The sequence below is a fragment of the Lissotriton vulgaris genome, chromosome 12 (genome assembly GCF_964263255.1).
Source record: "Lissotriton vulgaris chromosome 12, aLisVul1.2, whole genome shotgun sequence".
In the NCBI taxonomy this organism is placed as follows: domain Eukaryota; kingdom Metazoa; phylum Chordata; class Amphibia; order Caudata; family Salamandridae; genus Lissotriton; species Lissotriton vulgaris.
Genome location: NC_141700.1, coordinates 631020520 through 631042782, shown reverse-complemented (window position 1 = coordinate 631042782; position 22263 = coordinate 631020520). Strand labels below are relative to the sequence as shown.

Below are 22263 nucleotides of genomic sequence, written 5' to 3'. Positions count from 1 at the left end.
GGCGCAGCAAAGGAACCTCCGGACGGGAAGGAGGCCGGTGGGGGCAAGGTAGCGGGTCTCAACAACGGTTTAGGAACGGGTTCCCTTTGTGCAAGATCGGACATGTCTTTACGCAAATCCGACACTTCTTTGTACAGAGCTTGGTTTTCTGCTCGCGAGGTCTGGACTTCTTGCTGCAAGTTCGAGAAACTTTCCAGTAAGGAAGTAAGGACCGCATTGGTATCCATCGTCCAGGCCGGACAGTATTCTTGGGCTTGTCAATCTGTCGTGATTACAAGCAGCGCAAGAACACGCATGCGCCACTAACCTTAATCCAAAGACCAGCAGGGACGATAAGAAGATAGTCCTCAAAGCCTCTCTCCGTAATACCTCAACACTGGGTACTCCACCACTGTTTAAGGGAATCAGGAAAGAGGCCGCGAGGTGAATGGGCAGGGAACGTCTAGGGTGCTTCGGATGCCTCAGATACACACTACCATAGTAGACACAGGGGTCGATAGTACTGTGAGAGGATACAAAAGGAAGACAACAAGCTCTTAGTAACAACACGGTGATTGTCCTTCCCACCTTCCCCTTGATAGGTAAACCTACCGAAATCTATTCTTCTTCTCTCAGTATAGATCTCCAGACAATCTGCACCACGTAGAACTGTTACGAAAGTACAAGAAGTTACGTCACTTCTTAACAATATCATTCACCTCGAATAAGTACTAACTGATAGTGGATTTCCAAAATAGACGTTTAAACAGCACGTCTTATTTTCACCACACTACTTCGTGTGGACAAAGAGTTAAACAAAAGAACAACTTCCTTTTTGCCTGCGTCGGGAGGGCACAGAGTAAACAGAATTCTCCCAGCACGCAGGGTTTTCAAAGGGTGCGGTGGCAGTACGGGGATGACAATGATACAATGTTACCAAAGAAAAGAAATGATGACAGCAATCCCGCTCTCCCCGTAATACTTGCTGTGAGACGATCACGGCTTGTGCAGTGTTACGCGGACAGGAATCCGTTAGGCTTGTACTTCCAGCGAGGCTCGTGTGAAACTCTGACCGCGCTGGCTCTTGATCGGCGGGGGTTCCTTCTCCTCTAATCTGACCTCGCTGGCTCTTGATCGGCGAAGGTCTCTTCTCCACGGAGTCTGACCTCGCTGGCTCTTGGTCGGCGAGGGTCTCTCCAAGACGTTCGGTCACTCTGATTCCGCTCTGGATACGTGACACACGAAAAACGCCGATCTCTCCACACACTCTGACGGCTCTTGGAAACAGGCATTCACAATGAAGGAAAACAGAACAGGCTCTGGAACATGATTGACAAGCACCGGTCCTGTGATAGGGAAGTGCCTATATAGTGTCCGCCCACATCCCTGGTTCCTGGCGCCGCTTTGCATTCTGGGACCTGTAGTTTCTCCATTTGGGAATCATGACAAAAACGCACTTTTTCCCTCTTATGCAATGTTGGGTGATCGCTACACTCGACATCCCACGAACCAGCCACATCTCCGGACATCTGAGAGACCTTCACTGGCTCCCCGTCAACAAAAGAATCACCTTCCGCCTCCTCACCCACGCACACAAAGCCCTACACGACCAAGGCCCGAGCTACCTCAACAGCCGAGTCAACTTCTACGCTCCCAAACGCCACCTCCGATCAGCCAACCACGCCCTCGCCGCCGTCCCCCGCATCCGAAGAGCGACTACAGGAGGAAGGTCCTTCTCCTACCTGGCCGCCAAGACCTGGAACTCCCTCCCTCCCGACCTGCCCCTGACCCAAGACCACCTCTCCTTCAGGAAGAAGCTGAAGACCTGGCTGTTCGAGCAGTAGCGCCCCCCCCCCCCTCCCCCCAGCGCCTTGAGACCCTACGGGTATGTAGCGCGCTTTATAAGTGTCACTGATTGATTATATGGACCCAGAGTTCTTCCTCATTGTTCAGTCCCCGTGAGGCCTTTGTTTGCAACTCAATAATGTAATGCAATTCAAGTTTTCTCAATTCTCTAGTGCTATCTCCCCTCTTTCATTTCTGGATACTTGATCTAGGCAGAAAAATTTAAATAGATTGGCATTTGAGTTGTGTATTTCCTTGAAATGCCGTGCAACTGGATATGCTGCGTCGTGGTTCTTATTGCAGGCATGTTCTCAAGAACTCTCTTTTTGGTGGGATGAATGGGCTTCCCACATATCTTCTGTTGCATGGACACACCAGCAAGTAAACTGTGTAGTCATAATTGCAATTCATCAGTTTACGTATCTTGCGCATTGTCTTCCTCCCTGGTATTGTAAATTATTTGACCTTTTTACAATTCCTGCAAGCCTTGCAGCTCATGCAGGGATAAAATCCTGTGATCAAATCCTTTTTCTTTGAGGTCTTTGAAAAATGGCTCCTTACCAGCTGATCTTTGAGTGCCGGACCTCTCCTATACGTGATTAGGGGACTTTGTGGAATGAGGGATCCTATGATGAGATCTGATTTCAAAATCTTCCAATTACGTCTGAAGATTTGAAATATTTCAGTGGATCCGGCTGTGTATTCTTATCATTCTCACTCGCCCTTGAGGCTCAAGAGCAGAGACTCCTTTTCCTCCCTGTCTAATAGATTTTTCCTTTCTACCTTCTTAATCTTCTTGCTGGCATTGATTAGGGTTTCTTTTCTGTATCCCCTCTTAGAAAATCTGCTAACAGCCTTCCTGCTTTCTTCCTGAAAATCCTCATCTGAAGAGCAGCTATGCCTCAGCCTTATTAGTTCCCCATAGGGGACTCCATTGATAAGGCTTTTGGGATGTAAACTATTCACGTGTAATACGCTGTTTCCCGCTGTTGGCTTCCTATATAGTGTTGTTTCAATCTTCTTATTTCTCACATATACCATTAGCTCTAGATAGGGCACACTGGTCTTACTCATGGATTCAGTGAATCTTAAATTAACATCATTGCCAATAAGCTCCTCTACATATTTTTTTGCCATATCCATTGACCCTTTCCATACGATGAAGAGGTCATCAAAGTACCGAGACTGTCAGGTTCCTGCATCACCGCGCCTACCTAACTGTTAGAAAACTACAACTCCCATGAACCTTTGTTGTGGGAAGTATATGGGTGGTGGTGACAGGAAGGAAGTTGCACGTAATTTTGAGTCCGTTGTTTGTTTTGCTTCATTGCTGGAGAAGACCGGGCTGCTGCGGCGTTCGTGCTGCTGCTTGCGGTTTGGAAATTCCTGGATCAAAGCTCGCCCGTTTAAATTGAGGTACTGTGTACTGTTGAAAGCCGCTGGGAGCGTTTGTGCTCACGCGCTTTATTGTTTGTGTGTTTTAGTGCTCGGAGTGGAGGATACGCATCGGCTGAGCTGGTTTTCTGTTCCGCGGAACTACGCGGCGGCTGCTGCTAGTTGCCGTGAAGCATAGAATGCTTCCTCCATAATTTTCGGAAGAAGTGAAGAGTTGTTGGGACTGTGAATCATCATGAGTTCTACCCAATTTCAGTTTCGACCGGAGTAGTGTGGTGGTCTCAACTACCTACTACCGGTTAAGGGGATAGTTTATCACGATATTAAAGTAGCGGAGCGTGGTGGTGGTCGCAACCACACGTTACTGTTCCTTATTCTTGCAAGAGTAAGAGTTAAAGTGTACACAAACATTTTGTTCCCTGTGGATACCTATTTCCTCTTCCTTACAGTGAAAGGAACTTTGCCTAATTGAGTGTCAAAAGAGTACTTTCTCTAAAACACTGTTAAGGTTTTGAACCACTGGAGAAGTGAACTAAACAAAAGGTTGAATATAGAGAAACCTGTCTTTTAACATGGGGTCATTATAAAGTCCATCTCCACATTATATGGTGTGTATCAGTATGGGATTTTCTGAGTTCATAGACTGTTTAAGTGATTGGTGTGATAACTAGTGTGTTTCATTGCAGGAAGCTGGACTGATATTATCTTATGCAAGTTGGAGGAATGTGTACAACCTCATAAGGTATTTCTTAGTTCTAGCGAGATTTATTGAGAGTAGAAATACTTTGATTGGTGTTATAATTCATATGCTCTGTCTTTTCAGATCCCTTGTCCCTGCTGACCCCTACCCTTCCCCGGTCTGTATTCATTATTTATCCCTCGCCTGATGGTTCGAACCCCCTGTGTTCTCATTTAGGGTGTTGGTAACATCAGGAGGTGGACCCCTTTATTCATCGATCGGATCCTGTGGAGCGGGCCCTGACAGAGACTATAGGACCACGTTTTCTAGCCAGATTACATTCTTTCCTCCCCAGGCCACGTGCTTCTCCCACCAGCCAACGAACAAGTTTGCGTAGCTGGGGGAGAAACACGTGCCCATTGCAGTTCCCTGCTGTTGATTAAACAGTTCTCCTGCAAACAAAAAAATGTTGTTTTGGAGACTGTATGCAATTAATTCCATTAACGTGACATTATGTTCAAAATATTTCAGAAGTCTTTTTTTCTAAAAGAATTCTACTGCTTCCAGTCCTTTCTGGTGTTGTATACTCGTATACAGACTGGTTATATCCAAAGTCAGTAAGAGCATGTCTGGTTCCCATTCAATGTTAGCAATAATTCTCAAAAAGTCCTTCGTGTCTTTCACATAAGAGCTAAGATCCACTACCAATGGTTTTAAAAAGCAATCAATATAGACTGAAGTGTTCTCTAATAAGCTGTTTTTCGAGGACACAATATGCCTGCCAGGGGGATTTGTTGCACTTTTGTGGACTTTGGGGAGATGATAGAATGTTGGTAACTCTGGTGTCTCACAGTAAATTAATTTAAAATCTTCTTCACCCAATGATCCTATTTCCCTCCATTTATTGGCAAGTTCCTGAAAGTCTTGTATGGTCTTTTCATAGTTCGAACGTGTTGTCACTGTGTAACAATTTGTGTCCGAAAGTTGTCTTCTGGCTTCATTTAGGTACGTTAAATTGTCCATTATTACGATGTTTCCTCCTTTATCAGAGGATTTTATAATCAGGTTGTCATCCTCACTCAAACCCATTATTAATTTCCTTTGATGTGCTGTTAGGTTCTCTTTTGTCAGGTTAGGACCTCTTGTCTGTAATCTCTTCAGTTCCTCTATTACCAGGTCATGGAATGTATCTGTGCCATCTGTGGGATGAACCGTGACTTCTTTCTGAGAGTGCTTGCTGCTCCCTTTTGTGTGATTCCCATCTCTTCTAGGAAATCCACTGTCTCAATCTGATCGCCCTGGCTACTGCTTAGATCAATTTCAAATTCTCTCAATGCATGCAGGGTATTTGATTCCATTCCAGTTAGTGAGTCATCCTGTTCTGAGGCATTTGTACTACCACCTCCTTGTTTCTTCGGGTGTAGTATGGGCATCTTCAAAAGTTTTGATTTGCGTACAAACTTGTATAAGTCTATACGTACTTGGTGTAATCGAATTGCATTGTGGGGCAGAAGGTAAGGCCCAACTCCAAGACTTTGATTTCTTCCGGTGTGATAGGTCTGCCAGAAACATTGATTACTGTTTTCTTCTCGGATGTTTGATCTAATTCAGTTTCGCAGGGGTTTGCTCCTTTTTCTCCGTCCAACAGGTGAGGTGTCTTTTCCCCTTCCTTCCCTGTCTGGTTTTCCATTTCTTTTTTCCGGGGGATGTGTTCTTGCTGCCAGGCGCTGTCAAGCTTCCTTCAACAACTGATATTCGAAGTAGATGTCGTTGTCGATCCAGTGTTCTTCTCCTTCCTTCTCACTGTTTGTTCCCCTTCAGATGCTTCCACTTCGGATTCAGATGTTTCACATGATGATGCCTCGCTTGTTACCTGTTGCATCAATTGTTTCCTAGGGGCGTCGCATTTTCTAACAAGGGTTAGAATCCTTCTGGACTCATAATCCTCTTCATCTCTCAAACATTTTGTTTGCTTGCGATGTCTTATCACACTCTCGTAATTTATTAGCCGTTTTTTCATTTTCTGTTGCAATAGTCCCTCAATTTCATATCTTTATCCAATGCTATTAGTGCTTCGATTTCCTTTATTTCTTCTAATAGCTTCTGCCTATCGCTCCAGGCATATTTTATTAACATTTTTACCATGCCTTTTGCTGAATCCGTCATGTATTCAGCCCATTCCTGTAATAGCAACGGGTCAGAATGCTCATAAGAGGGTGTCGTATAAATGCGTTAGCCTCTGGGGATGCGATCACAGTCCAAGTACCTCTGTAACGAGGTTGCCTCCCACCATTGTCTTGTCTCTTTCTCGTATGTCTTCTCCAGTTTATTGAAAATGGTTTTTAGATTGCTGCTCGTGGTTGAATCCCCGGTCCTCCTATCAGGTCAGGATTGACATTGCGTTTATTTTTGGCAAAGAGCCTTTCCGCTGCTTCCTCTCTCTCCCAGTCTGTAAACATTACTGTTTGGCTCTCGAAACGTGTGACTTGTAGCTTTATGCTAATATCTTGCCTACGTGCCTGCCGCTGTATGCGCTTTCATGTACGGAGGTGATTTAGCAGGTTGTACTCACCATCGGGAAACTGCCGAATGCTCCGCGTCCTCCGACCCGTAGCTCCCGGCGTCCTCCTAACGGCTGCACGCCCTTTCCACCTTCCTTGCCATGATTCTTCTCCAAATGGAAACCGCTGCTTCTTCGGATTAACGCACGGCGGGGCTGGCAGTAATATCCAATTCCTGTATGTTCACCTACTGCCGCTCCACTCTGCACGGGAGATTTCACCCGCGTTGGTGAAACGCTGTTCAGTCCCAACATGTGACTTTCCTTTCTCCCACAGTCACGAAAAGAGGCACACACTGGCAAAGTGAGTTTTGCAAATTTAACAGTCACACGTATATTAATGGACAGACGCGTTTCGGCTACATGCCTTGCTCAATGTCACATTACAATCCCAAACAATTCCATTTTTAGGTCTCGCCTGTCGATGCGCATGCGCATCGAGCAAGCGAGACTATGGTGGCTTATCCACTCTTTATCCAACTTGCAAGGAATCGTGGCGATTCCTTGCAGTGCACGAGAAATTTAAGCTCAATGCGCATGCGCATTGAGCTTAAAAGCGCGTGCACATGCCCCCAGCCGCCTGCCTTGCCTACTCTCCCAGCTGGTGCCGCTCCACCCCCTGCGGCATCAAAGGCTTTCACGGCCGGCCGGCCATGCTTTCAGTTTCACGACCGGCCGGCCGTGTGAAGTACATTTCTAAGCCCGCTCTCCCTGCTCCGCCCCCTGCTCCGGCCGAGACGCATTTCTCCTCCCTCCTCCCCCCTCCTGGGTCAGGTTACCCTGCTTTCTCTTTCACTTTTTTTTCACCCTGTGACATTGTTGCCTTTAGCCCTTCCCTCACCTCCTCAAGCCGTTACTCGTTGTGTGTACAGGGCTGTGTGAATTAGCGCTTGTGCTTGTCCTGGTTTGTTTGCAGGGGCATACATTACACAAGGCTCTGCTCACTGACCCTAGAGGTAGGCCTCTGACCCGGCACACTCGAGTGAAAGATTCCTCACATAACCCACCGCTCCAGCTGTCTCTTCCTTCAGGCTGCCAGCCTTGAGCGTGGGGGGAGGAGGGTCTGCATACACTTCTGTCCCCGCCGACACGTCAGGGCATGCTGGAATTCAGAGGCCGCCCTCCACTCTGCCTTTCAGTGTACCGTCTGTCATGGCCACAAGCCAGCACCCCACTTTCGCTGCAGACGAGCTAGGGCTTGTCTTTCTCCAGAGGCAAACAGGGCAGCCTGACTTACGAGAGCCCCCGCAGGCTCACCAACCCAAGGAAAAGCTGCATCTCCCCGGGTACGAGACAGACGTGTGCCACTCACCTCACCTCTTCCTGGAAGCCAGACTGTGGATAAATGCAGCCGTGGGAAGGCCCCATCCTACCTCAGGTTTAACATTTAATTCTACACCTCTTGAGGGTTCCTGTGATTAACCAACCAAAACCTTGCTGCTGAGCTCATAAACAGGCTGCAACTGAAACGGAGGCGGGCAAATTGCCGTGTGAATTCTCTCCGGCGCCTGCAAGTCAGCTTAACACCTCTTACAAAACAAAACATCACAACTCATCAGTGGCTTGACCTTTGAATATCTGCGGTGTAAAGGTTTATTAATTAATTCATTCAAAAGCGGCCCTTCTATAATTAGCTGTTTCTTGCCCACTATTCATGCCCAGCCCACAAAACCGGGGAACTAGCTGTAGAAACCCGATGAGAGCTGTTAGAACTCCTGGTAGCTGCCCTGAGACCCGAGCCATGCATGGGTGCAAGGATCGGGAACAGAGAATGCAAGGCTCTCGTTTAAGCTTATGACGCACTTGTCTTCACAAGAAAGTCAGATACTTCACAACAACCAGGCCTCATCAGCTGTACCTCAAAACAACCAGGACTCATCACCCCTCTCTCACAACAACCAGGCCTCATCACCCCTCTCTCACAACACTCACTCTCACTCACCGTCAACCCCTCAGCCTCACCCTCACCCTCACTCACCCTCACTCACCCTCAACCCCTCACCCTCAACCCCTCACCCTCACTCACCCTCAACCCCTCACCCTCACTCACCCTCAACCCCTCACCCTCACTCACCCTCACTCACCCTCAACCCCTCACCCTCACTCACCCTCAACCCCTCACCCTCACTCACCCTCAACCCCTCACCCTCAATCCCTCCCCCTCACTCACCCTCACTCACTCACCCTCAACCCCTCACCCTCACCCTCAACCCCTCACCCCCTCACCCTCACTCGCCCTCACCCTCACTCACCCTCAACCCCTCACCCTCACTCACCCTCACTCACCCTCAACTCCTCCCCCTCAACCCCTCACCCTCACTCACCCTCAACCCCTCACCCTCACTCACCCTCAACCCCTCACCCTCACTCACTCACCCTCAACCCCTCACCCTCAACCCCTCACCCTCAACCCCTCACCCTCACTCCCCCTCACCCTCACTCACCCTCACTCACCCTCACCCTCAACCCCTCAAACTCACCCTCACTCACCCTCAACCCCTCACCCACCCTCACCCTCACTCACCCTGACCATCACTCACCCTCAACCCCTCACTCACCCTCACTCTCACTCATCCTCACTCACCCTCAACCCCTCACCCTCACTCACCCTCAACCCCTCACCCTCACTCACCCTCACCCTCACTCACCCTCAACCCCTCACCCTCAACCCCTCACTCACCCTCACTCTCACTCATCCTCACTCACCCTCAAACCCTCACCCTCACTCACTCACCCTCAACCCCTCACCCTCAAACCCTCACCCTCACTCACCCACCCTCAACCCCTCACCCTCAACCCCTCACCCTCACTCACTCACCCTCACTCACCCTCAACCCCTCCCCCTCGACCCCTCCCCCTCAACCCCTCACCCTCACTCACCCTCAACCCCTCACCCTCAAACCCTCACTCACCCTCAACCCCTCACCCTCAACCCCTCACTCACCCTCACTCTCACTCATCCTCACTCACCCTCAACCCCTCACCCTCACTCACCCTCACCCTCACTCACCCTCCACCCCTCACCCTCACTCACTCACCCTCAACCCCTCACCCTCAACCCCTCACTCACCCTCACTCTCACTCACCCTCACTCAGCCTCAACTACTCCCCCTCACCCTCACTCACCCAAAACCCCTCACCCTCACTCACCCTCAACACCTCACTCACCCTCACCCTCACTCACCCTCAACACCTCACCCTCAACCTCAACCCCTCACCCTCACTCACCCTCACTCTCACTCACCCTCAACCCCTCACCCTCACTCACCCTCACTCACCCTCACCCTCACTCACCCTCACCCTCACACAGTGCAATAGTTCTCAGACCATTTCAGTTAGAGCTTTTAGAAATGTTTATGGCTTTTTTTATTTGTAATACTTTAGCATTGGCTACAGGAAACAAAAATGCTAAACATTTACAAAAAAAAACCATAAACAATTCTAAAAGCACTAACTCTAATGGTGCGAGACCTATTGCATTTCCAATGCTTGTTAAAACATAAGTTAAATCATAACTAACAAGAGAGGACTTGCAGTTCATCAGTCATTAATATCAAAAAGGGCCCACAGTGGTTAATCTTTGTGTTCCTTTGGCGGCCATGATGGAATTCATTCTCATGGACTTAAACATAGTGCAGATAGAAAATATACATAATTATTTCATCATTATACTGTGCAAAATGTCATATTGGGCAAGCGTTATTATGTAAGCATACAATGCCCTATGAAGCGTGTCAATAAATTAACATGTCATTAATCGGTTTCACTCAGGTTTAATATATGACAGAACACCGATCCTGCCCTGTATGGGCTTCCTGCCAAATCATAGCCTTGATGCTCATCCCAATCTCAATCAAATGAGAAATCAAAAAAAAAAAAAATAATAATAATAATAATTATAATAATAATAATAAATATATATATATATATATATATATGTGTGTGTGTATTTTTGTATATGCTCCGGGGTCCCCGCACGAGGGCGGGACTATTCAGTGCTTATGACTATTGATGGGCATCCCCTGGAAGAGAACCTACATTAGATTGTTTGTAACTGAAACATGACTAAAAGACAACTCTGGCCCTGATGTATTATTGCCATTACCTCAGGGCTGTGTAATACGCTCAGTTAACTAGACACTAGAATGGGTGGAAGTGTAGCTATAATTCAGGAGGAAACACATAAATGCTCTACGTGGACCATTTTGCCTTTGCACGAGGCTGAAAAACTCAGCATTTATCAGTTAATTATACCTATATAATAAAATTTGTTAATTTACTGACCCCCAATCTCAGTAAAAAAAATTGCGAACTCACTTCAATAGACAATACAGCAGCATATCTTGAGGCAAATTTTCTGGTTGTACTCTGGGATTTAAATATTCATTATGACAATGTATTGAATACCAATAGTTGGCAGCTTGTCAATATATGTTCGATATTTGATCTACAGCAACATGTTCAATACCCAACCCATCTAGCTGGACACAACCTTGACCATCTCTATGATGCTACTATATGGCCAGATCATAAGTTTATTTTGTTTCCACCTTCTTATGGAGGAAGACAGGCCATCAACTGCATCAGCCAAAAAAGCACCTTATATCCTTTGTCAATACCGAATTGTGAAAAACTAAACAATAGTTTCGAAAAATCTCAGTCGTGTCCAGTCAACTAACAGCATGTAGAATGTTGCTAATCAGTTTAACACTTGGATCTAAAAAACTTTAGATGAGGAGGTAACTCAAAAAATTGGATTATCCCATCGTAAAACCTTTTTGGCCCCCTAGTATTTGCAAGAACTAACACTAGCAAAAAGGAAATTTAAACAGCTAGAGAGAGCATGAAGATGCTTGTATGCCGCATCATATAAGAAGGCATACAAACAGGAACTCAGAGCCTATAAAACACTAATAAGATCCAGTAGAACTATCAGAAAAACATTCTTTCAGCAACAAATCATTTTAAGGATCTCTTTGTTTCAAAATAAGGACATACTTGCCTAAAGTTTCACTTTAGGAAAAACTTTGCACTGAGCTGGTTGAGTTCTTCCAGAATAAGATCTCGACCTCATCATCATCTTTTACATCAGTGACTATAACAGGTGAAAAGGTTGATTTTTTGGATCATGCTGTCACATCCTGGTCTAAACATTACGCCTATAACTGAGGAGATGGTAGCATCTAACATTTCTCTTATAAATTCGAGTTCACTTCTAGATCCTTAACAATTTTAAAAGATTTTTAAAGCACTGTCTTCTACTTTCATTCCACAAATGACTACAAAATGTAATAAGTCTTACGGTAACTGCTATTTTACCTGCCTTTTGTAACATACCACATGTCTCTATCCCTCTAAAGAATTGAAACTTCAGACCCAAACCACCTTATAAATTCCCGTTCAATCTCTCTGCTTCGATTTCATACCAAAATCTTAGAGAGTTGAGTCAAAACAGTTATCCTCACACACTGAGGAAAATATCATCCTAAATAAATATCAATCAGGATTCAGATCCTCTCTTAGTACAGAAATGGTGCTCACAGTGGCTGTCAATGATATTCACATGATTTTGGGTGGAGGGGGGGAGCTCAGCAGCTCTCAAAATTCTTGGTTTGTCAGTAATATTTGACACTGTCTCACACCCTGTCTCTTTAGAAAGTTTAAATATGACTGGTCAGCATGATAACAATCTATGCTGGTTTGAATCCTTCTTGGAAAACAAATGCAAGCCAATCAAATGGCTTTATTTCATTCAAACTTCAGGGATATACCCTTGTGGGATTCCCCAAGAATCAGCCTTGAGTCCGGTTTTATTTAATATATATGTCGCTCCTTTGGTGATCGGATTGCCTTGCGTGGGTAGACCAATGGAGAGGAGCAGCACGAGGTGACGGTGAGTACTTTAGGGGGGGAGGCAATAGGATGGGGGAATGCCATGGTTGTGCCTCCACTAGATATCGGAAATGTCTAGTGAGACAATCGCCTGACCCACTCAGTGAAACACGCAACAGGCAAGCAGATCTTTCCACAGCACAACCTAGACCCTGGGGCGCATGCCGAGGAGGAACCCTAGGAAGCCTGTAAGTAGTGGTGAGAAAAAGTGACTGCAGGGGCTGGCTGTCCAGGCACAGACGGCGTGAGCCAGGAGAAAGGCAGAGGTAGAGCACAGTGAGGCTTCCGTGGGGGGCTTAAGTGAGACACGGCATAGAGTGCTAGGGAGCAGAACTACCAAAGGAGAAGACAAAGAAAGAGAGAAAAATAAAGGAGACAACAAAGAGGAAAGAAGGAAGGGTAAAAGGAAAAGGTACTATAGCCTCTCCATACTGTCCAACTATGAATGAGGAGAGAGGAGTCCCAAAGCAGCAGAGAGGGTACACCACAAGCATCATTTGCAGGCCCACAAAGGTGGTCTGGTGAATAAATTGGGCCCAACTACTGGAGAACATTAATTTGGGGAAACGCTTCTTAGAAATGAGCAAGAGCAGAGAGGTCAATGATGGCTGTGGTGCCTGCAGGTCAGGTAGAAAGAACAGTTCCCATGACGAAAAAACACTTTACTGGGGGAAAAAGGCTTGATCCCCAAGACACCTCAAAGGGAGGCAAGGCAGGAGGGACCACTGCCTCCCAAAACCTCAGATAGAAGAAACATGTCAGACGTTTCCGCACAAGACAGCATTATGAAGAGAAAATGAGTTACTCAAACATGGCAGCTTCAACTACAGCAGATAAACAGACAGATGGTGTGTTAACAAGTAGGGATCACCCGAGGGAGCTCCTACAAGATTCAAGAAGCAAATGGAAGGAGGACTTACTTTAGGAGCTGCAGGATGTCTGACAAAGTCTCACAGAAGCCCTGACATCACAGAGAGTGGATGTCGATCAAATTGACCACAGAGGAATTATGAACAAAAAACAACTGATATTGAGACGAGGGACACTGCAGTAGATAGGTTGCGGGCACTAAATGACAAATGCAAAGACTTGAAAAACCACACAAAGCACAATATATACAAGCATGCAATCTTAAAGAAGATTCAGAAGAAACTGACACCCAGAGCTCCATTGAACTACTCTTTTCTCAGATAATACAGCTTAAAGCAAGGTAAGAAGCAGGTATCAAGAGAGTTGACAGAGTAGGCCCCAAAACAGTGAGCTCAGGGAACAGGTAACAAAACATCCTTACCAAGATGAACCTATTACTACAGAATGCTGATTACTAAAGTGCGATGCCAGGCACCTATCTTGTTCATGTGCTACGGTCTTCCTGCTCAAGGACCTTTGACAAACTACTTTCTCAACAGGCAGGGCCAGCAGATGCCTGAACAGTGAACTCTGACAGAAAAATCATATCCTGCTGAACACTTCATGTGGATTCAGGTGAGGTAAATAAACTACCATATGATTGAAGTGAACAAGATACTGAAGGTCTTAGGGATTGAACCACTGAATGGCACTGCGACAACCCAGAACCAGACTTTCAACAAAGGCTGCAAGCAGAGTACATTAAGATGACAAAGGCAGCATTCGCAATTAGACATATAATGTTCTATTGGAGTGTACAATTTGATGGGTGGGGGATCATGAGTTCTCAAAGGGGTATACTGTGCGTTTCTCATGGACATCAGGGTCCAACAATGGCTAAACACAGTTTACAAAAACAGAACTAGGGAAAAAGACATAAGGTTTAAGAAAACAATCTCACCTTAGAATGAAGGACAAGGACTTGCCTGTCCTACACTCAAGTAGATGGTTCCAGAATTTGCCTATTGAATCTTTATCCTCAGCAGCCTTGCTTTGGCCATAGTCCCCAAGATCCAACGGTGGGAGAAGGGACTTTGATTCATTCAGGTGAACTGCAAAAACAGCTAGTCCTAGTGTGTGAGCATCATTCAGTAAAATCCCCTGAAAATACATAGCAGAAATAATCAACAATAAAGTGATGATACTCGCACGTGGGCACTATAGCATTTGTCAGCCCAAAGGAGACCCATTAAAACTCACAGCCATGACCCATTTTTAGATTTAGCTTTACATTCCCTTTTAATGTGTAATTGTTTGCCAGAAAAAACAACTTACAAGTGGCTTCCTACAAATGCAAACATAACTTTCTTTTGGTTTTCAATGGGCCCTTGCTTAGTGTTTTTAGGACTGGGAGTATGTGGCTCCTCCATCACATTTATATTATTTCAACTCAAAGTCTACGGTCAGTATGCTATTCTACATGAAAACATACATCACACTGTTGAGGTTGTTTCCTCAGAAGGTCATGCAATTTTAAAAAATACTTTTCTGCTATAGGTTGAATTACTAAAGACAAGTTTCTTACCTTTGGTAACAATATACATGTAAGAGACAGATTAGTTATAGATTCCTTACCTTTAGAATTATCCCCAGGCATCAGACTGGATCCGGAGAACTATTTTTGTCAGTAGTACCCCTGCGCGTCGAAAAGTGGCATCGGTCGGTTCCGCGTTCGTGGTTGGTGTCGTGGTCACTGGGATAACGTTGTGGTAGCTACTTAGACGCCGCCCTCGCGCACCGGCGCCAGTTCTTTTACACCAAATTCCACTCTAAAAGCACAAAGCCATGCAAGACACTAACCACTGGTGCACAAAACTAGGGCCCTGAAAAGGGATTCCCGACACTAGAAGTCAGATTGCAGAACTGGGAGGATGGGTGGGGCGGTAAGGAATCTATAACTAATCTATGTCTCTTACAGATATATCGTTATCGAAGGTAAGTAACTTGTTAATCTGAAAGAGAGAATTAGTTATGGATTCCTTACCTTTAGAATAGATACCCCAGCAATACCAACCCCGGAGGTGGGTCTGCAAACCAAGTTCACACCAGAAAGTCCTGGAGAACAGAACAGCCAAAGAAGCCATCCCTCCGGACACGGCTGCCCCAGGCAGTAGTGTTTTGTGAAGGTGTGCAGAGATGACCACGTAGCAGCCTAACAAATGTCATTGAGGGGGACTCCCCGTCCCAAAGCAGTGGTAGCGGCCGTCGCCCTGGTGGAAAGGGCGCGCAATCCCACTGGAGGCTCCTTCTTTGCCAAAGAGTAGCAAGCTTTAATGCACAAAACGACCCACCAAGAGATGGTCCGTTTGTGCGAAGCCCAACATTTTTTGGCCCCCAAGTAGCCAACAAAGTCAAGTCAAGTCAAGTCAGAGAATTTATATAGCGCACTACATACCCAGAGGGTCTCAAGGCGCTTAGAAAGGGGAGGAGAATTACTTGTCAAATATCCACGTTTTAAGTTGCTTTCTGAATGCTAGGTGGTTCTGGGTAAGGCGAAGGTAAGCGGGGAGTGAGTTCCATGTTTTAGCAGCCAGGTATGAGAAGGATCTGCCTCCCATGGTGGTCTTGTTGATGCGAGGTACCGTGGCGAGGGCTTGGCTGGAAGAACGTAGTTGGCGGGAGGGCGTGTAGAAGGACAGTTGTGAGTTGAGGCATTCTGGTCCGATGTCGTAGAGTGATTTGTGTGCGTGGGTTAGCAGTCGGAAAGTGATCCTCTTATTGACGGGTAGCCAATGGAGGTCTTTAAGGTGACCAGAGATGTGTTCGTTGCGTGGGATGTCTAATATGATCCTGGCTGAGGCGTTTTGGATTCGTTGGAGTTTCTTCTGGAGTATAGCGGTAGTGCCTGCGTAGAGGGTGTTTCCGTAGTCCAGTCGGCTCGTGACCAGAGCATGGGTGACTGTTTTCCTTGTTTCGGTGGGGATCCAGCGAAATGTTTTTCTGAGCATGCGAAGAATGTTGAAGCAGGAAGAGGATACGGCGCTGACTTGTCTGTTCATTGATAGTGAGGAATCCAGGATAACGCCTAGGTTCCGTGCGTGGTCTGTCGGGATGGGTGCTTTTCCGAGGGCTTCCGGCCACCAGGAGTCGTCCCATGCAGAGGGGGATGTACCTAAGATGAGGACTTCTGTTTTATCTGAGTTCAGTTTCAGACGGCTTTGTTTCATCCATTCGGCAACTTCTTTCATTCCTTCGTGTAGGTTAGTTTTGGCGGTGCTGGGGTCATTGGTGAGAGAAAGGATTAGTTGAGTGTCATCCGCGTAAGAGATGATGTTGAGGCTGTGTTGGCGGGCGATGGCCGCGAGGGGGCTCATGTATACGTTGAAGAGGGTGGGGCTGAGTGAGGATCCTTGTGGTACGCCACAGATGACTTCAGTGGCCTCGGACTTGAATGGTGGGAGGCGGACTCTCTGGGTTCTTCCGGAGAGGAACGAGGTGATCCATTCAAGTGCTTTTCCTTGGATTCCGATGTTATTGAGGCGTTGTAAAAGGGTGCTGTGGCAGACTGTATCGAATGCTGCAGAGAGGTCGAGGAGGATGAGGGCGACTGTGTCTCCATTGTCCAGTAGAGTTCGAATGTCGTCTGTTGCTGCGATGAGGGCGGTCTCAGTGCTGTGTTTTGCTCGGAAGCCGGATTGTGAGGAGTCGAGGGATTTGTTGGCTTCGAGGAAGGCGAGCTGGTTGTTGACAGCTTTCTCAATGACTTTGGCCGGGAATGGGAGGAGCGAGATGGGGCGGTAATTTTTGAGTTCGGTGGGGTCCGCTGTGGGTTTTTTCAGAAGGGCGGTGAGTTCAGCGTGTTTCCATTCTTCCGGGAAGGTGGCGGAGTTGAAGGAGCAGTTGATGACGTCTCGGAGGTGCGGTGCTATGACGGAGTCTGCTTTGTTGAAGATGTGGTGAGGACATGGGTCTGTGGGGGATCCTGAGTGGATGGAATTCATCAGGCGGATTGTGTCCTCAGTGGAGATTGGGTTCCAGTCGTTAAGGGTGTTCACGGGGGGAGAATGTATAGCAAATGGTAGGGTGGGTTGGTTTCCGGGTTGGTTGTCGAAGCTGTTGTGGATGTCTGCAATCTTGTTGTGGAAGAATGAGGCTAGGGAGTCGCAGAGGGCTTGAGAGGGGGTGATGTCGTTGGAGTTGGCCGAGGGATTGGAAAATTCCTTGACGATGTTGAAGAGTTCCTTGCTGTTGTGGGAGTTGTTGTCAAGTCGATCCTTGAATGCTGTTTTCTTGGCCTTTCGGATTAGTTGGTGGTGAGTGCGGGTGGCGTTTTTGAAGGCGTCCTTGGTGCTAGTGGTTGGGTCTTTTTTCCAGGTCTTTTCGAGGGAGCGGCAGAGTTTCTTGGACTTCTTAAGATCCTCGTTGAACCATGAGGCCTTTTTGCTGCCAGGTTTGCTTTGACGTTTTTTCAGTGGTGCTAAGGTGTCGGCGGTGTTGGATAACCATAGGGTGAGGTTGGCGGCGGCTTCGTTTGCGTTAGAAGAGTGGGCTGGGGCGTTTAGAAGGAGCGAGGCGGAAATCTGGTCCGTGGTGATTTTGTTCCAGTTTCTTTGCAGAGTTGGTTGGAGGTGGTTGGTGGGTTTCGGCTTGTTGTAGGTAAAGTGAACGCAGCTGTGGTCAGTCCAGAGGAGATCCGTAGTGTGGCTGAAGGAGACATGATTGCTGGAGGTGAAGATGGGGTCGAGTGTGTGACCTGCGATGTGGGTGGGGGAATTGACTAGTTGTTTAAGTCCGAGGTTGGCGAGGTTGTCTAAGAGGGTGGCGGTGTTGCGGTCGTTGATCTTTTCGAGGTGAAAGTTGAGGTCTCCCAGAAGGATGTAGTCTTTGGAGGGGAGCGCGTGTGGGGTGATGAAGTCCGTGATGTCTTCACTGAATTTTGCGCGGGGTCCTGGTGGTCTGTAGAGGAGGGTGCCTCTGAGTGTGGTCTTGGGGTCGATGTGTATTTGGAAGTGAAGGTGTTCGGAGTTGGCGAGGTTGGCGTCAGAGCTGGTTGAGATGCGGATTGATTTCTTATGGACGATAGCGATTCCTCCTCCTGTGCCGGTACGGTCCTTGCGAGTGATCTTATAGTTTTCAGGGATGGCAATGGTGATGTCTGGGGCGGAGGAAGCGTTCATCCAAGTTTCTGTTAGGAAGGCGACGTCTGGAGAGATGGTGTCTAGTAGATTCCATAGGTCAATGGCGTGTCTGTGGACCGATCGGGTGTTGAGAAGGATGCACTGTAGGTGGTTGGGGTCGAGAGTCTGTGGTGTGATCGTAGCGGAGATGTTGTCGGTGCCGCTGAATTTGCAGGAGTAGCAGGAGAAAGGTCCATGGGTGTGTCCAGGAGCGGCTTGGACGCAGTTGGGGGCGCGACCGGGGTCAAGGGCTAGGAGGGTGGCGGCATCGTAGGTAAAGCGGGAGGGCTGGGGAGCGCGAGGGGCAAGGGGTCTGGCGCTGGGCGCGGTCCAGGCGCGGACGGGCGTAGACGGGCTTACCTTTGGCGCACCTCCGGCGCGAATGGGGCGCGGTCGCTGCGCGTGAACGCTGCGCGCGGGAACTCCTGTCATATATGGATGGTGGAGGGGGAGGGGCGAGGGCGTCACAGCTGGGAGGCGGGGCGGGCACACGAGGACAACAACATAAGAGGGTGGGGAGGGGGGAGGGGCGAGGGAGGATCCGATGGGAGGCGGGTGCGTGGTGGAGGGGGCGGGCTCAGGGCAAGACAACAACAACAGCACAGCAAATGGCGGCTGCAACGCGAGGGCAGACCGGGTTGGGGGAAATGCGGAGGTAATTGGCAAAAGTATTTTTAAACAGAACACACAGTGAACAGATACAGGAACAATCGAGCGCACAAGCAGGCAGGCACGTTAAAGCGCTAAGTGAGGCTAGCAGCGCTATGCAGGCTAACGTGCAGATGCAGAGGATCAAGCAACTTCAGGCGATAGGGAAAGCTCACCAGCGCAAAGCACACGATACCAGGCAGCTTTGAGTGGGAGGCAGCGAGGGCAGAAGGGAGCGACCGTTCCCTTCTGGTCTTCCACCCAGAATTGCTTGGTGCGATCCAAATAAAATGAAAGCGCATGTTCTGGATCCAGACGGTGGAGCTGCTCTTCCTCCTTAGAATGATGCGGAGGCAGAACGAAGGTTGGCAAAGTGATGGTTTGACCAATGTAGAAAGAATTAACCACTTTGGGAAGAAAAGAGAGTTGAGTTCGAAGGAAAACCTTGTCCGGATGACCCGCCAGAAAAGGAGATTCTGAAGAAAGCGCTTGGAGCTCACTCACCCTACGAGCAGAGGTGATGGCAACCAGAAAGGCAGTCTTTAAAGTGAGAATGTAGCGGGTCTCACGGAGGGCAAATAAGATAAGTAAGAACCAAGTTCAAGTCCCACTGAGGCATTACGAAGGGAACAGGAGCAAAAAGATGAGTAATGCCAGTAAGAAAGCAATTTACAACAAGGGACTTGAAAAGAGAAGGCTGATCAGGAAGCCTAAAAAAAGGCTGAAATGGCTGGGAGATAGCCCTTAAGAGTGCCCAGAGCGGAACCCTGCTGGGCCAAAGAAAGGAGAAACAACAGAACCTCAGAAAGCGGGCCAGAAACGGGATCCACAGCCTTTGCTGCGCACCATGCCACAAATTTGTTCCATCTACAGGTGTATACCGTCTTAGTGGAGGGACGCATGGCTGCCAAGATCACATCACAGACTTCGGGAGGAAGGTCAAAAACTGTCAACTGTCGCTGCTCAATCTCCACGCAAGGAGGTGGAGGCTGGACAGGTTCAGAGGAAGACTGTCCCTTGCTGCTGCGACAGAAGATCCTTCCGAAGAGGCAGTCTGATCAAAAGATCGATGGCCATGTGTAACGGCTCAGAATACCAGACTCTTCGTGGCCAATCCAGAGCCACAAGAATGACTTGGGCCCGGTCGTGCTTCATCTTCTTCAGCACTCTGGGCAGAAGTGGTATAGGCGGAAAGGCGGATAGAAGACCGCAACTCCACTTGCGATGAAAAGCGTTGCCTGGCGAGTGCCGCCTTGGAAATTCCAATGCGCAGAATTGTTGACATTGCACGTTCTCTTCGGTGGCGAATAGATCTAACCAAGGCTCTCCCCACTGCCGAAAGAAACCTTGCACCACCTCCGAATGAAGACGTCATTTGTGATCCATCATGCATCTGCAGTTGAGTTTGTCCGCCCTGGTGATCAGTGAACCTGCCAGGTGTTGAACCACCAGGTATATGCCTTGATGATCCACCCATGTCCAGAGACGGAGAGCCTTGTGACACAGGGCCCACAACCCCACCCTGCCCTGTTTGTTGCAGTACCACATGGCAGTGGTGTTGTCCGTGAACACCTGCGCTACTCTTCCCCGGTTAGAGGGGAGGAATGCTTTTAGCATAAGATGGATCGCCCGGAGCTCCAGAGGTTTGATGTGGAGCCCGGACTCCGCCGGAGACCAGAGTCTTCCGATCTCCACCTCTCCCATGGGATGCCCTACCCCAGAAGTGATGCATCCATCACCACTGTGTACTCTGGTTGGGGAAGGGAGAGGGATCTGCCATTGACTCAATCCTGGTCCATTAGCCACCACTGTAATTGTCGTGCAGTGCCCTCCGAGATCTGAACGCAATCGGACAGATTCCCCTGATGCTGTGCCCACTAGAGCAGGTCGGGGATGTGAAGTAAGCGTCCTGCAAGTCCAACGCTACCATCCGGTCTCCAGGGTCAAGGGCAGACAGGACCTGAGCTAGTGTTAACATTTTGAACTTCTCCGTTCGGAGGAAGCAGTTGACGTTCCTGAGATGCGAGATAGGACTCAGGCCTTTGTCCTTCTTGGGCACCCGCAAGCAGTGGGAATAACAACCATGACCTACTTCTGGAGCAGGAACTCGCTCGATAGCCCCCTTGGCTAAGAGAGCTGTAACTTCCTGTTGAAGAAGGGCCACATGATCCTCCTACATGTGATGATATTGAGGTGGCATGGATGAGGGGCAGTCTCGAAGGGGAGGGAGTAGCACCTTCGGACTATCTGCAAAACCCACCTGTCCAACATGATGGTGCGCCAGTGGAGGAGGTGATGGTGCATCCTGCTGCCCATTGGCGATTGGTGGCCCTGAAAGGTCAGATTAGGAGGGTTTGGAGGCTGCTGCAGAAGGGGCGCTGGTGGACTGGCCAGCTCGCTGGCCCCCAAACCCACGACAGAGGATCCCACATCACCAGACGCGCAGGGGCTCAGCAGCTTTCGCCGGTCTGTGGTTCTGGGTGGAATGTGGCGGGGCACCCCTTCCGTAGCCACGAAAGGGGCGAAAAGCAGACTGCGCAGGGCGGGTGGTGGAGAGTCCAAGGAGTTGGCCTTAGCCAGAGAGTCCTTGAAGCACTCTAGCGCGTTGTTTGCTTTGTCGCCGAACAGGCAATGGCCATCAAAGGGCATGTCCATCAGGGTAGTCTGGACATTCCCGGAAAAAACAGTCTACCTCAGCCAGGTGTAGCATTGAAGGGCTACCGATGTTGAAATTGTCTTGCTTAGCGAGTCGGAGGTATCCAGTACACATAGTATGGTTAACTTGGCTGCGTCTTTCCCCTCAGCGACTGTACGGAAGAGCGCGGACCGGGCCTCCTCCCGGCACTAGGGCAGCACCTGCACTACGTATACCACACGGAGTGGGTGTAACAGCCCAACAGTAAAGCAGTATTTACCAACCACAGCCCCAAGCTGGAGGAAGAAAACATCTTTCCAAGATGATCTAGCTTTTTACATTCCCTATCAGGTGGCGCGTCGAGGCTTTGACCACCAAGCTCTCAGGGGAGGGTTGTTGGGGGAGGAAAGTGGGGTCACCCGGAGCTGGGCGGTGGCGTCGGGCAATCATCTTATCCACAGGAGCCCCTGCGTTGGGCCTGGACCAGGTGCCCAAAAGAATGTCATTCAGTGCTTCATTGAACGGCAGCAGGTGCTCTGAAGAGTTTGCTGCCAGTTGAAGCACCTCTGTCAGGAGTTTAGTCCTGACTGCCACCGTAGGTAGC

At 48.5% G+C, this 22263-nt stretch overlaps 1 protein-coding gene across 1 annotated transcript in view; it reads right to left on the bottom strand.

The window, feature by feature from the left end:
• FANCA (FA complementation group A) overlaps positions 1-22263 on the bottom strand; it is an 850506-nt gene that overhangs the window by 436033 nt on the left and 392210 nt on the right. The window contains exon 26 of the mRNA XM_086945786.1: positions 14161-14360. Within this exon, the coding sequence (XP_086801912.1) occupies positions 14161-14360 (200 nt within the window). The remainder of the gene's footprint in view (positions 1-14160; positions 14361-22263) is intronic.